We start from the raw sequence: 16,483 nt of genomic DNA on the forward strand, positions 1-16,483 counted from the left end.
GGGCTCTTCTGTGTAAATGTTTGTGCTGACGCCAGCTGCTCTTGAAGCATTCCTTGGAGCAGAAGAAAGCTTCCTGGAGGCCCAGCTTCTTGCAGGTGGGACATTGAAGCTGAGTCTCTCTCCCGCAGCCCTCGGTCATACATCTCGGAGAATTCTCCCCCGCGTTGGCCGGAACCTGAAGCGGATCGCTGGTTACTGCCCTATCCATCTCTTCATAATAGAGGTTGAATGGCGGGTCCGCCTGGGGCTGTCCATTGACTCTCCACCCCAGTAAATCAAGACCACGAAGTTGTCCGGGCTGTGAAAACTCCTCCATAAACAGTTCTGAAAATTGTGACATCATGGAGGGCTGAGGACCCAGCGCTCACCAGCTGCTCCGCCTAGTCATGGGCCGGACCGCAAAACCGGGACACCATGAAACCGATCCACTGTCTCTTATTAGGTTTGGGATATGCCAGGCTGCAAAAATACACCTGGCAGCTAAACAGAAACTCCAGCGGGTAGCTCCCCAATCCCGCTGTCTCTGGTGGAAGCTCGACGTCGTACCTTTGAGGAAATTGCACGGACGCAAAACGCGGCCAGTAATCCGAGCGTTCCCTGATGAGGTATTGTCCAATTACTTCCCTGGTTTCTGTAGCTTGACTTCTCTCTCGTCCTCGTGCTGCATCCATGGTGCCGCGGAATATTCTGTCTCGGAGTTTAAGTCTAGGCTTAAAACATATTTGTTTACTCAAGCCTACCCTGACTAGACTTTCTGTTGCGCTAGGCACAGTCCTAATAATCTTTTCCTTCTGTCAAGCCACACATGATTTTATGGAGATACTAGACATCCTGATCCTTTCTGGTCTCCGGACCTGCCTGATCCGTTTCGGATGTCCTACCTCTGGATGGAGCTCTCATCTACTCCAATTCCAGATTGCTGGTACTACGGCTGCTTCTAAGGCCAAACAGACTTCATATAAAACCATAATGAACTTTTTCACACTATCTGTTGTTACCCAGATGAAGATGGGTTCCCTTCTGAGTCTGGTTCCTCTCAAGGTTTCTTTCTCTTAACATCTTATGGAGTTTTTCCTTGCCACCGTCGCCACCGGTTTGCTCAATTGGGATAAATTTGCACTTTTAATATCTGTATACCGTGTTTATATATTTCTGTAAAGCTGCTTTGAGACAATGTCTATACAAATAAAAAATGAATAATTTTCTTAAGCACACTAGCAAATCCAGTGGCTCAAAAATGAAGAAATGGAGGTTTATCGAATGGCCTAGTCAAAGCCTGGATTTGAATCCCATTGCAATGTTGTGGGGGATTACATGCAAGAAAACCCTCAAACATCTTGCAACTGAAAGAATATTGCATGGAAGAGTGATCAAAAATCCCAGCAAGCCGATGTGAGAGACTGTTGGACAATTATGCAAAATGTCTACAATAAATTATTTCTGCTAAAGTGGGTAGACACAACATGTGTTAAATTATTGTCCAATCACGTTGAGGACTGTGGTTCCGATGTCAACATCTAAATCTAAACTCATCTCAAAGTGAATGTTCATTGCTTTGACCTTGTGATTGTGACCGCGGAGTCTGAGTCCTAAAGTGAGGATATTTGAAATTTTGAAATTTAATGATAACCTAGTATTATAGCTATTCACCATGATGTAATACAGAGAGTGGATTAACGTTAACTGCATGTAGCAAGTGTTTTGGACAAGTCAAGCTGTAGTGATTAGCATTAGGATGATGGGTTAGGGCCATGTATCTTCATGCATTCAGCAAATAATTCGAGTTTGTTTGTATGTTTGTTTATTTTATGCTTGTTTAATATTAATGCAATGTGTTTTACGGCTGAAACATCATGGGAAATTGAACAAGTTGGATTTGGATTATTTTTTATAATAATCCATTGTTGTTTGGAGTTTTCAGTTAAATGATGTTGTGATTAGCTGTGTGTAGTGTTAATGACAAGGCAGTAGCTGAGCAGATAGCATATAATACACAGGCTATGCTCAGCAAATACCCGGATGCTCCAGTATTACTTCTTGTTGACTTTAATAGCTTTCGGCTTGACTACTCATCACCAGCCTTCAATCAATATGTAGATGTACCAACAAGATTTAATAAAACTATAGATTCGTGTTACAGTAATATCCCGGAAGCCTATAAAGCTAGAGCTCACCCAATGCTAGGATTAGTGGATCATAATGGTATCCATTTACTTCTTGTTTACAAACAATGGCTGAAACAATGCAGGCCGGTAATACACAGCATCCCTCAATGGTTGGAGGATGCTATTGCATGCCCTCAAGGCTGCTTTGCGTGTACAGACTGGGAAGTCTTTGAGGGAGAGCTTGATGAGCAGACTTCAGTTATTGCCAATTACATTAAATTCTATATGGATTTATTGATACTGGTAAAGGCTTTCTGAACATACCCAAATTCAAAACCATGAACTCATTGATAAAATATCTTTCCCACAATAGAAAACTTGCCATTAGGCAGACGAACATTGATCGTCTCAAAATTATAAATCAGGACATCAAAAATAAAATCTTTAAGGCTAAAAAGAAGTATAAAAACAAACTTGAGCAGGACTTTGCAAATATGAACACCAAACAGGCTTTTAGGTCTCTTACTGGACAAGCTGTTGAACAGACTATTTCTGCATCAGATCCCACCACTTTTGTTGTTAATCTTAATAATTTTTATGCCCATTTTGATACCTCTGAATTTTCAGCAGAGTGTGAAAGCCTTTTGGATTCTTTGCCTTCTCAAGAGTTGGATTATGAGTGCCTTCTAACCAAGCAGAATGTCTATTTCCAGCTTATTAGGTGCAAACCGAATAAGGCTTCCTGGCCAGATGGAATTCCAGGTCGGGTCTTGAAAAACTGTGTTCTAGAATTAACCCACATTCTTCATTCTCTTTTCCTTTGATCACTTTGTACTTTAACAATACCGGTCATGTGGAAAACATAAGTCTTTATTTCTGTTCCTAAAAAAAAACTAAACAGAGATAAATCACTACAGGCCGGTATCATTAACCTCTATCATAATGAAATGCTTTGAGAAAATGGTTCAAAATATTATACTTCCATATGTTTCACAATTTTTGGATTGTCTCCAATTTGCATATAAACGGAAGAGAGATACAGAGTATGGTTCGTTTGTGGGTCTGTTTGTGGTTCGATTTCTTTGTGATATGTGAAAGCAGTGAGGTCCCAGTCCGCTTTGCGTTTTGTTTTGACAAGTGTACCTGGAGGCTTGCTATACCTGCAGCCATGTTTCGTCACTGCTGAAAACAACACAAAACATTTCACCATGTCAGGTCATGGGGTTGTGTGGTCTCAGGAAATCTGGATATTTGGAAACAGGATTGCATTAAATGGCAACTATCCTCAACAAATAAGAACCTAAAAGTGTTTCTTTTGTTTTCTAAAAAAATGAAGGAAAGAAGCTATAAAAGAACAGCACTTCACTGATGGGTAAAAATTAAAAACTACGACAGAAGTACACGACCACCCATGACAAAATGTTGTCGAAGTGGAGAGTCCGCTGAAATTAAGGATTCCTGTCCCTTCTATGAAGACTTGGGTGAAATTTTGGGTGTAAGCTGGGGTCTGAGTACTTATGAAGTTGTGGTGTGAACAAGAAAAGGTCTGAGATCACTTCTTTGCTGAAGAGGACCAAAAAAAGAACCGGGTTCTCTTTTGAGTCCACTATATTGTGAACACCAAAAGGACTGAGCTCACTTTCGGCTGGTTCCCTTTCTGGTTCACTTTAAGTGAACTGGGTTTGGTTCTTTTAAAATGAACTATATGTGAAAACACCCAGAGAAATTACCGTGTCTGCAAGTTCCATCACCACTAGAACATTTGATTTATAATTTCTTTTCTAATAGACCACAAGTGGTAAAGGTGGACAATGTATTATCACCCATCATTGTTCTCAACGCTGGCACCCATAAAGGGTGTGTACTTAGCCCACTTCATTATATTCTCTATACAAATGACTGTCAGAGTACAGTTACTACCACTCATTACTTTAAATATGCAGATGATACTGCCATTCTTGCACTGCTTAATAAGGACAATGATTCTTTTTTGGACTAGCAGTGCTCCATAGCATATTTTAGTACATGGTGTGATGATGATTTTCTCCACCGTAATATCTCAGAGACTAAGGAACTGGCTTTTAGCTCCTCCATAACACTGATCCATCCTTCCAGTATTATCATTAACGGAGAGATGGTTGAAGGGGTGGAGCATTTCAGATATCTTGGCATTACATTGGATAAATATCTCAACTTCAATCAGCACGCTCTAGGCATTTACAAATGCTGTCAAGTGAGACTTACAGTTATTCGGAAACTTAAACATCTATCTGTTCAGTCTAGTCTTCTTATTCTTCTGTATTGAAGTATTATTGAGCCAGTTCTTATGTATGGTCCATATGTTTCTTTCATATCCTAACAGTTACCAATAAGAATAAACTCTTAAAGTTAACTAATTTAGCTAGAAAAATTATTGGTATTCCTACCCCTAAGTTATCGGACCGTGTCATTTCATATATGCTCCAGAAGGCACATACACTTTTAAATAATCCAGACCATCCACTTTTTCAGTATTTCATCCCCCTTCCTTCTGGCCACAGGTTTAGACTACCTATGTGCAGAAAGGCCATATATGTTAGGAGTTTTGTTCCTATAGCTATACAAGCTTTAACCACATAAGTAATCAGCCATTGATATGCCATCTTATGCTCTACCATAACTTTTTTCCCCACCTCTATGTCTGTGATTGTTTTGATGGTTAATATGTATGGGGTTATGTCTGTGCTTTCTATGCACCCATGGTGAAAACAAATTTCCTCTTTGAGGACAAATAAAAAAATTATCTATCTAATATGTTAATGCTGGTGCAGACAGTCAGTGGCTAACAGAACTTAGCTAGCTCAGTAACATGACAAAAAGGGTGGACGGTGTTTAGGTTGTAATGCTTTCCACTATCTCTGTATTGTAGGTTGACTTAATTAGGTTGTGCAAAAGTTTGGTGGTGAGGTGCTAAAGGCGTGAAAACAAATATTCGCAAGCTAGCTAGATTTTCCTGGTGAGTCTACAGCACCATTTTGTTCATTAGGAGAGTGGAGGTCACATTTGCAAAATTGTACAGCTTGGGATTCTGTAACTCAATTTCTCAGTTGAAACCCAAGACATTTGGCCATATTTTGTCGCTAACAATTAACCAACACTCTTTTTGCTGTTTTACAGCTTTTCAAATAGAAAGGAGTGAGATGCTCGTCTTCCCAGTTGGTAGTGAGAATTGTAAGAAGATGCATCTCTACAATTCTTACATGTGTCAAATGTTTCAATGATTTTAATAAATGTCATCTGAATTTCATGCAATTGTTTGTTTATTTTGTGAACACTTTAATAGAATTTTAGCATAAAAACTATTTGCATTTAAGTTTATAAAAAAATTGTATAAACAACACATCTCTGTTATTTTTGTGTTATATTTAACGCATATTTGTGTGGAAATATTTAACACACAGCATGTGTTAAGTGTGTTAACACATGGGTTGTGTTGAAAGCAACACAAAATGTGTTGTCCTTAACTAGACATGCAGGTGTGTTAAAAATTAGCACATGATGTGTTAAATATTTCCACACAAAGATATATTAAAAACAACACACAGCATGTGTTAAATGTGCTAACACATGGATTGTGTAGAAAACAACACAAAATGTGTTGTCCTTAACTAGACATGCAGGTATGTTAAAAATTAATACATGATGCATTATTTTTAATACATCTGTTTGGAGAGTGTAGCTTCTGATGCCAAGGGTGTACTTATGTTTTCCACAGAAGAATATAACATCTATTTATATTTCTGTTGAATAAATGATTGAAAAATCTATTTCTCCTTGTGGGTTTGTCCAAGGATATCAACTTTATTAATAGTCACTGTTTCAAAGATAATCAAATGTTTGCTTGTCCAAATATATATATACATACATATACATATATATATATATATATATATATATATATATATATATATATATATATATATATATAAAAGCCTACCATTTCCTTATTTTTTCACATGACTGTATATAAAGGTATAAATATTGCACTTCGTTGTTGTTTTTGACAAATTTAGTTCTTAGTTCTGCAGTTCTTAATATTGTATTATAGCCTAATTTGTATGCCACATGTTGGTAATGTCTGTAATAAAATAACATCAAAAAATATATAAATAACAGTACTCACATAAACAAGCTTGTTGTTTCTGATTGCAAGGTGAAAGCCATTCAGGTCCAGAACCACAGAGTTAAGAGATGAAGACATATAGTTTCTCATCCCCTCATTCCGTGCTGTTAGTGTGAACTGAACTGCACCAATGCTACATGTTTTAGCAATAGTGTAGTTGCAGGTTCCCTGGAATGAATAGGCCTTGCCGTCGAAGGTGATGTAATGGGGATCACCATATACACTGCAGGTCACTGGGCTGGAGGGAAAGCATCCTATGGCCCCATTCTTGACTTTACAGACTTCATGGGCCAGGCAGGAAGTAGCTGAACACTGAATATTGCCATGGCCTGCACATGTGCACAGCCTCTCACAGTCGGCCTCCATAAATGTCTCTCCTCTCTGAAAGTTACACAAATGGAACTGAAGTATTAAAAAAAGCAATCATAACAGCTATATTAATTATACATTATTTATTTTTTTATTATATATTACTTAAATTGTGGAGTTCAAAAATTGTAGGTGCAAAAATGTGTAATTTTCGTTCATTTAAGTTCATGCCAGTGCCATATGTGGTACTTCTGTCCTTAACTATTCCTGGTGTTTCTCCATATTTACCTCATAGTGCTGTCCATCCACCCAGCAACCACAGTCTTCCACAGGTACACACTTTCCTCCACTTAGCAGGAAACCATCATCACAGTCACATCTCTCTTGACGCCTTCCACAATCCTCTGCAGCATCCAGGACAGAACAAGTGGCAGGGCAATCACTGGAGCAGGCACTAAAGTGGCTGTTAGACCCACAGGACAGAGCTAGAATAGAACAATTGGAAATCTATTATGTTTTACTGCCATGTTTTGTATTTTAACTAAATATCATGCTTAGGGTTCTTCAACAATTACATGTCACTAGTGCAACAACAATGTACATTTTTATATGTGAAGTGGTGTAATTCAGGATTCATTATTTGACAGAAACATACATTGTGATAATTAGGGATGTCTAAATGGCATAATATTAACTAAATAATAATGATAATAAAAAAATAATAATAAATGTATAAAAATAAGTATTTTCTTTGTGATATTTTCTTTGTGAAATATTGAGAGACATACAACAGCGAGTTGCATTTCTCCATCCAGTCACAGAAATTCCAACCTCACTGCAGGACTTTTCAACTGCCTGCAGGACATCACAGAAGGCCTCCTGATATCCTTTAGTAGTACACATCTCAAATATACAGCTCCTGAAGAGGCTTGAAGTATCAAGAGAAGAAGAGCACTTGGAGAAGGGGCCTTTTTGGGACAGCAGAACTCCACAGTAAATCTTGCTTGCATATTCTGTCTTCTCAGATTCTGAGCACACGCTTGGTACAGTGGGCTCTTGGCAGAAGGAATTGGCACTCTTCCACTTCTGCCCCATAATCTGGGTGTCTTTGACCAGAGATCTGTCTGGTATGTTCTTATCATCATCCATTACATTGTTAAAGTTGCCACACATACCACAGAGTTTGTTTGAGTACTGGATTGGTACGGTTACCTGAAGGGCACCAGATTTCGCAAAGGAAACAGACAGGTTGAAGTTTGTCTGAAGCACCACAGCTAGTCCATTGGCACTGATTTTTATTGTGTCTTTATCTATACTTAGGGGGAGATTCCTCCAAATTCCATTTACCTAAAAAAGACAGTAACAGCAAATTATTTATAATTAGGGCACTAGCCTTTAGGAATACTAAACAATACAGACTACTAAACTTGATTAACAGTCATGTCCTGAGAAACAATTTATGACTCATATTGAATAAGATGTCTTTAGATTTAACTTTTAATGTAATAGCATTTTAAATATACTATACAATATTATTTATTATTAATGGCGGCCCATGAATATCATAATCACTTAGTTAAGAACATTCATGATATGGCTTAATGGAAGCCCACAGTTTCAGGCACTTATTCCAACCAACAACAGAGCAGCCCATTATGCAACAACCATCTGTTAATTATTGTGGGAGACCTCAGTAGTCCTCATTAATTAACTGAGGTTAGGTTGTCAAAGGACACAGCAGATAACTCCATACCTCCCTGAGTACCAAAGTGGTTAGATGTCTGTAAAAAAGTCGTACATCTACTTACCATGATTTTTCTATTGTTTCTTCTTGGCAGAGTCACTCTTAGACTTTTTATGTTCAGATTCACCTGCTGGATTTGGAATTTAGTTGATTTGCCTATTTGCTCATTCTTCACCTCCACTAGAAAGTTTGGAAGCAATCCAGCCTCATCACACACCTCTGTCAGCACATGGATACAATGACCCATGAAATGGGATTTGACCCCATCAAATGTTGTGTATCGCAGGTCACTCATAACTTTGCAGGTGCCAGATGCGAATGAGTCACTTGACCGTTTGGACTGAACAATCTTAGTGCAGGGTTGACCATCCCCACATGCAATTTGGGCACAGGACAGCTGACTTTCAATACATGTGCACTGAGTGATTTCATCTGTCCAGAACTGAGTGCCTGGCTGGCACTGAGAGTCTGTGAAAAAAGTGGTGAAAAGCAGTGGTTTAGCGTAATACTTTGTATAGTTTTCAGTATATACTGTACAGTATAAACACATTCTCTAGGTGGTAAAATGTTGTTATTTTGTATAGTTATAGTGTTTTTCTTTGCTTGTGAAACACACCAGAATTCTGAGTATATTTTAATATTCTGATCTTGACCCTCCATGGGACTTCATCGGTTATATAGTGCCCTCCACTAATATTGGCACCCTTGGTAAATATGAGCAAAAAGGCTGTGGAAAATTTAAAGGCTGTGGAAAATCTTTTCATATTTTATTTTTAAAATAAACAAAAATACTCTGCTCCCATGGATATCAAAGAATTGAAAACACAACACAAGTTTATATATATATATATATATATATATATATATATATATATATATATATATATATATATATATATATATATATAAAACTTTGTTAAATATATGTGTGCTTCAATTATTGGCACCCCTATGAATTCATGAGAAAAATACAAGAAAAATACATTTGAAGTATATGCCCATTGACATTTTACTTTTTTTAAGTACACCTGGGTGTCTAGGAATAGGAAATTGATCAACCATGACTTCCTGTTTCACAGGGATATAAATATGAGGTAACACACAGGCCAAATTCCCTTAGTCATTCATAACAATGGGTAAGACCAAGGAATATAGCTGTGATGTGCGGCAAAAGATGGTTGAGCTACACAAAATGGAAAGTGGCTATAAGAATATAGCAAAAGCATTGAAAATGCCCATTTCCACCACCAGAGAAATATTTAAGAAGCTATAGTCAACTGGAAATGTTATGAATCAACCTGGAAGAGGACATGTGTCTATATTGTCTCACCACACTGTGAAGAGGATGGTTCGAGTGGCCAAAAAATCTCCAAGGATCACAGCTGGAGAATTGCAGAAGTTAGTTGCATCTTCGTGACAGAAAGTCTCCAAAACTACAATCCAAAGTCATCTACATCACCACAAGTTGTTTGGAAGGGTTTCAAGAAAAAAAGCCTCTACTCTCATTCAAAAATAAACTCAAGCATCTTCAGTTTGGCAGACACTACTGGAACATCAAATGATATAGGGTTCTATGGTCAGATGAACCCAAAATAGAGCTGTTTGGTAATAAGCACACAGAGGGGTAGCCATATGGAAAAGTACCTTGTGCCTAATAAAATATGGTTAAATATGGTGGTGGCTCTTTAATGTTTTGAGGCTGTTTAATGTTCTGGGGCCTGCCAGAGGACCTGGACATTTTGTTAGGACACATGGCATCATGGACTCTATAAAATATCAACAGATATTAAATGAAAACCTGACTGCCTCTGCCAGAAAGCTGAAAATAGGTCATGGTTGGATCTTCCAGCATGACAATGATATAAAACATACATCAAAGTCAACACAAAATGGTTTACTGACCACAAAATCAAGGTCCTGCCATGGCCATCCCAGTCCCCTGACTTGAAACCCATAGAAAACCTGTGAGGTGAACTGTAGAAAAGCCTTCGCCAGCATGGACCTCAAAATTTGAAGGATCTGGAGAGACTCTGTATGGAGGAATGGTCTCATTGCCGTGTGTTCAACCTCATCAGGCATTATTGGGGAAGACTCAGAGCTGTTATCTTGGCAATGCGAGGTAGTGCAAAGTATTGACTTAAAGGGTGGCAATAATCGTGGCACACATATATTTAACAAAGATTTATATATATATATATATATATATATATATATATATATATATATATATATATAAACCTGTATTTTGTTTGCAGTTGCTTGATATCCATGAGTGCAGAGTATTTTTGTGATTTTTTTTTAAACAAAAGAACTAAAATTTAAACAATAAAGGCAATTTTTCACAGCCTTCTGTGCTCATATGAAGCAAGGGTGCCAATATTAGTGTAGAGCACTATAAATGACAGAAGGGGAAAACATTTTTACAAATATTTTTAAACCTGCAACCAATCAATTTTTGTTTTAAATCTGTCACATGACTTCCACTTTAGCAAATAAAATTGAAAAGTTTCACCAGGGAAATAAGCGAGATAGTGCCATGCTTTGCGCCACACAGAAGATAGGTGCCATGGGAAGTTAATTTTGAGGTAGATAATGTAATTACATCCTTTCCAAAAAATATTCAAGTAGCTAAATATGTTTAAAAGTCTTTAGCCATTTTAACTGCAGTTTATTAAAATTAAATGCTCCCTTTGACTGAAAAAACATATGTCATGCAGACCTAACAATGTACCATTAGGGGATACAATTTTACAAAAATGTAGTACCATTGCAGCTATTACAAAGTCAGATGCAGTAAACATTTGTATGTGTTTAGTATTCCGGTAAGTTTTATGGAAAGAAGAGAGAACTTGCTCTCCCTATTCACCTCTGAACTGCTCTGAGAAGGAGTTAGAGCAGTTTCTTCGGATCGCTTTTCATAATAATAATAATAATAATAATAATAATAATAATAATAATAATAATAATAAATTTTATACATAGAGCTCTTTTCAAGATACTCATAGATGCTTTACATAAATAAATAGTCATAGGACAACTCAATAAAACCATACAGCATTAATCACAAAAATAAAAAAAATAAAATTAAAAAATTAAAAAAAAACCACAATAAACCAATAGCAAACAGCATTAATCAAACATTAAAACCAGTCTTGAAAAGGTGAGTTTTGAGTAATCATTTTAACTTTGCCAGATCAGTACAATCTCAGATGTGTTTGGGAAGAGAGTTCCAGGGTAAGGGGTCAGCTATGGAGAATGCTCTATCACCCCAGGTCCGGTGCTTAGTTCTGAATGGTATAGACAGAAATTTGGCATCAGAGGAACAAAGGCTATGGGAAGGAGTGTGATATTGGAAAAAATCAGTGAGGTAAGAGGGGGCCTGGTTATGAAGAGCTTTATGATTGAAGAGAATGTCCATCTATGACATTCCAGCAACACGAATGTGCTGGCAGGCTGGTACATGCATTGACAGGATTGTGAATGTAATGCCATTAAGAAGATGGGAGAAAGTCAAACCAATCTTAACATCAAATACAATAGTCTGGGCCACAGCCTTGCAGACCCATGCAGATATCTACAGTTCAAGTTGAGGCCCTTGCTCAGTTTTGCTCTTGACAGCATGAACAGCATTCCAATGGATGAACATCTCAGTGTAGGTGAGCAAATAATTCCTTCAGTGGAAAGAGTTGCCTGAAATTGTACAACCCATGCAAGCCCCATAAGTGGGGTTACAAGGTGTACATGCTCTGTGACTCCAAGGGCATTGCATATAATTTTGTGTTACATACAGGTATGATCCGACCAGTGAATAGATTGCCTGACCTTGGTGCCAGCAGCAACACAGTCCTGAGAGTGGCATCCATTATACCACAAGAGCAAAACTTCAAGCTATATTATGACAACTGTTTCATAAGCACATGCCTTGAAATATAAATGCAAAGAAGAAGATCTTGTCATGATTTCCCCTAGTGCCTGTGCTGCAGTATTGCAACGTGTTTGGAGACCTGAGGCGCGAGCTTGATGCGCGAGTTCGATGCGCGAGCTCTTAGCGAGCGCATGCTTTTGGGTCTTCAGTGACATTGACTTTGTTTACTTTGTGTGCTTTTGTTATGGTTTTTGTCCTGTCTCTGCCCCTGTCTTGTCATTGGTTGTTTTCCATAGGTGTGAAAGCATTGTTTTCAGCTGTCCTGTGTTTCACCCCGATTACATTTGTTATTTAAACCCCACATGTCTCTTTGCACATCACATAGTATTGAATTTATCTCATTACCAAGCGGTTCTTCCTAGTTCTCATTCTCCATTCATGTTTATTGACTTCGTTTCTGGTTTCTGGTTTCTGCTTTCGTGTTTTGCCTTGCCCTGTTTATGTCCATCTGCTGATCTCCTGACCTTTTGCATGTTATTTGACCACGCCTTTTAATTACCGTTTTGGATTTGTCTGCCTGTCTCTCTCTTTAATAAACCTCGTTAACTGCACTTGCATCCATCCTAACCTCCATTACCTAAATTACGTGACAGAATACTACACCTCACCATGGATGCAGCAGGAAGACGAAGACATCACACTAAGCAAACCATCCCGCCTTGGATTCAATCCAGTTTCCACAATGGACTTTCGTAGATCTCCCAGATCAGTTTGATGGGATTTTTCTCTACCCTGAACATTTTCTGGTTGACTGCCAGATTTATTTCTCAAGCCTAATGGACCTCAAGCCCAGAGAGAAGCAATGGATAAGGCTCATATTGACCCGGTTTTTTGGCTGGGGCCGCAAGTGGGTGCAGCGTCTAGCAGCTATGGGATCCAGGGCACTGGAGAACATAACTCAGTTTGTGGGACTATTCATGATGATGTTCGGCAGTCCAGAATCCAGGGCAGTCTTGGAGGATCTTTTGGGGGAGCCCTGCCTCAGAGAGGAACCTGATGTGCCGTTCGCCATCTATTATGAACAGGCAAACTGGGGGACCTCCTTCTCAACACTCCCACCTAAGACCCACTATGCTGAGCTCCAGCCAGAGGTCAACGTGGTGACCTCGATTCCAGAGCTCTAACTGGAGACCTACGTGGTGGTCTCACATGCCGAGCTCCAGCTGGAGGTCAATGTGGTGGTCTCACCTACCAAGCTCCAGCCGGAGGTCAACGTGGTGACCTGTGCTCCCAAGCTATAGCCTGAGATCCACAAGGTGGTCTCACCTGCAGAGCTCCAACTAGAGATCAATGAGGTGACCTCCCAAGCCATGTTCATGTCCGAGGTCGAAGAGACAACCTTTCAAGCCAAGTTTCTGTCAGAGGTCGAAGAGACGACCTCTCAAACCAAGTTCATGTTCAAGGTCAAAGAGATGACCTCTCAAACCAAGATCATGTCCGAGGTCGAAGAGACGACCTTTTAAGCCAAGTTCCTGTCCGTGGTCGAAGAAACGACCACTCAAGCCAAGTTCCTGTCAGAGGTCGAAGAGGCGACCTCTCAAGCCAAGTTCCTGTCAGAGGTCGAAGAGGTGACCTCTCAAGCCAAGTTCCTGCCAGAGGTCGAAGAGGCGACCTCTCAAGCCACGTTCCTGTCAGAGGTCGAAGAGGCGACCTCTCAAGTCAAGTTCCTGTCCGAGGTCGAAGAGGCGACCTCTCAAGCCCAGTTCCTGTCCAAGGTCAAAGAGGCGACCTCTCAAGCCAAGTTCCTGTCCGAGGTCAAAGAGGCGACCTCTCAAGCCAATTTCCTGTCTGAGGTTGAAGATATGCCCTCTCAAGCCAAGTTCCTGTCTGAGGTTGAAGAGACGGCCTCTCAAGACAAGTTCATGTCCGAGGTCGACGCGGTGACCTCCCATGCCAACTTCCTGTCCGAGGTCGAAGAGATGGCCTCCCAAGACATGTTCCTGTCTGAGGTCAAAGAGATGGCCTCTCAAGACACGTTCCTGTACGAGGTTGAAGAGACGGCCTCCCAAGTCATGTTCCTGTCCCAGGTCGAAAAGATGGCCTCCCAAGCCAAGTTCATGTCCGAGGTCGACGAGGCGACCTCCCAAGCCAAGTTCATGTCCGAGGTCGACGAGGCGACCTCCCACGCCAAGCTCCAGTCTGAGATCGACAAGGCGACCTCTACCCCACGTTCCAGTCTGAGATCGATGATGTGACTTTCCACGCCACGTTCCAGTCTGATATCGTAGATGTGACCTTCCATGCCATGTCCCAGTCTGACATCAACGATGTGACCTTCCACGCCACATTCCTGTCTGAGATCGACAATGTGACCTTCAACGCCACGTTCCAGTCTGAGACCAACGTCACGACCAACCAAGTTATGCTCAGGCCAGAGTCTGTTGATACGACCAACCAAGTTTTCCTTATGCCTGAAACCGACGTCACGACCAACCAGTTTCTGCTCACACCCGAAACCCACACTATGGCCAACCAAGTTCTGCTCACGCCTGAAGTCGTCGTCATGAACAACCAAGTTCTGATCATGCCCAAATCTGTTGACACGGACAACCAATTTTTGCTCACGACTGAGTCTGCTGACAAGGACAACCAAGTTCTGCTCACGCCCGAGTCTGCTGACACGGACAACCAAGTGCTCCTCATGCATGACACTGACGAAATGATCAACCGAGTTCTCCTCATGCCTGAGACTAAAGGCACAGCCAACTAAGCTCTGCGTACACCTGAGTCTGCTGACAAGGACAACCAAGTTCTGCTCATGCCCGAGTCTGCTGACACGGACAACCAAGTTCTCCTCATGCCTGAGACTGAAGACACAGCCAACCAAGCTCTGCGTACACCTGAGTCTGCTGACACAGTCAAACAAGTTCAGCCTGCAAAGTCGATGGAGAACAACGCTCAGACTCTCTGCGTGACTGAGGACGCCGCTCAGCATACCTATACAGCCGAGGATGCCCCTCAGCCACACGGTTCTACTGAGGAAGTTTCTCCACCCCCCGTTGCAGCCAAGAGCTCCGCTTTGCTTCCCTATTCTGCCATGGATGCCACTACACCAGGGTTCTATGTGGACGTCGCTCCATTTTCCCATGCCGGTGAGGACGTCGCCCCACCTGCCTGCTCCGCTGAGGATGTCGCCCCGCCTGCCTGCTCCACTGAGGATGTCACTCCACCTTCCTGCTCCGCTAAGGACATCGCTCCACCTCCGTGCTCTGCTAAGGACGTCGCTCAGTCTCCCGGTTCAGCCGAAGACATTTTGCGCAAAGGGCCAGGACCGCCAGGGGAGGGGAGTGTGTTCTGTCATGATTGCAGTATTGCACCCTGCTCGGAGCCCCGAAGTGCGAGTTTGATGTGAGAGCTCAAAGTGCAAGCTCGATGCGCGAGCCGATGCGTGAGCTCTTTTGTCCTGTCTCTGCCCCTGTCTTGTTATTGGTTGTTTCCTGTAGGTGTGCCATCATTGTTTTCAGCTGTCCTGTGCTTCACCCCGATTACGTTTGTCATTTAAACCCCTCGTGTCTCTTTGCACACGACGTAGTATTGAGTTTATCTCATTACCAAGCGGTTGTTCCTAGTTCTCATTCTCGGTTCATGTTTATTGACTGGTTTTGTGTTTTGCCTTGCCCCGTTCATGTCCGTCTGCCGATCGCCTGACCTTTTGCATGTTATTTGACCACGCCTTTTGATTACTGTTTTGGATTTGTCTGCCTGTCTCTCTCTATAATAAAGCTCGTTAACTGCACTTGCATCCATCCGAACCTCCATTATGTAAGTTACGTGACAGATCTGCTGCCTTGGCACAGTGGGAGCCAACAGACTAAAGGGGTGTTCATTGAAAAGTGACAAGGATCTGAAGAAAATGGGTTGGGGAACTTTTCATGAAAGAATTTTGATGAAAGAATAGCCATAGCTTATGTGGGTGGGCAGCTCATTGCAAGCAAATGGCAATACAACTGCACAGTAATACTGTTGAGCATGATTGCACGAGCCTGTCCAATTTCCAACATGCAGAGATGGGACAGGAAGCTGAATAAGGTCACTTATGTGCAATGCCTATCCTCTGTTGTGACTTATAATAAGAACATGGGAGAGCTGCACTGATTGCTCTGTAATCTTATCTGTAGATAAGATCAGAGGTAAGATCTCGAAAAAGGTACTTGCGCATCCTCTTTCATATCATAGACATGCTTTGCATAAAAAATTTTATGTTATAAAAAAAACATTCTCTACCCCAGAGACTATAA

At 40.8% G+C, this 16,483-nt stretch overlaps 1 protein-coding gene across 2 annotated transcripts in view; it reads right to left on the reverse strand.

Annotated features, from left to right (window-relative positions):
* Positions 1–16,483, reverse strand: part of wu:fb63a08 (MAM and LDL-receptor class A domain-containing protein 1) — a 63,802-nt gene that overhangs the window by 35,866 nt on the left and 11,453 nt on the right. For both annotated transcript variants that reach the window (XM_053651452.1, XM_053651453.1), the window contains exons 6-9: positions 8,385–8,788; positions 7,365–7,923; positions 6,865–7,061; positions 6,268–6,648 (exon numbers count right to left, since the gene is read on the reverse strand). In XM_053651452.1, the coding sequence (XP_053507427.1) occupies positions 6,268–6,648; positions 6,865–7,061; positions 7,365–7,923; positions 8,385–8,788 (1,541 nt within the window). The remainder of the gene's footprint in view (positions 1–6,267; positions 6,649–6,864; positions 7,062–7,364; positions 7,924–8,384; positions 8,789–16,483) is intronic.

This window comes from Ictalurus furcatus, chromosome 20 (genome assembly GCF_023375685.1).
Source record: "Ictalurus furcatus strain D&B chromosome 20, Billie_1.0, whole genome shotgun sequence".
Taxonomy (NCBI): Eukaryota; Metazoa; Chordata; class Actinopteri; order Siluriformes; family Ictaluridae; genus Ictalurus; species Ictalurus furcatus.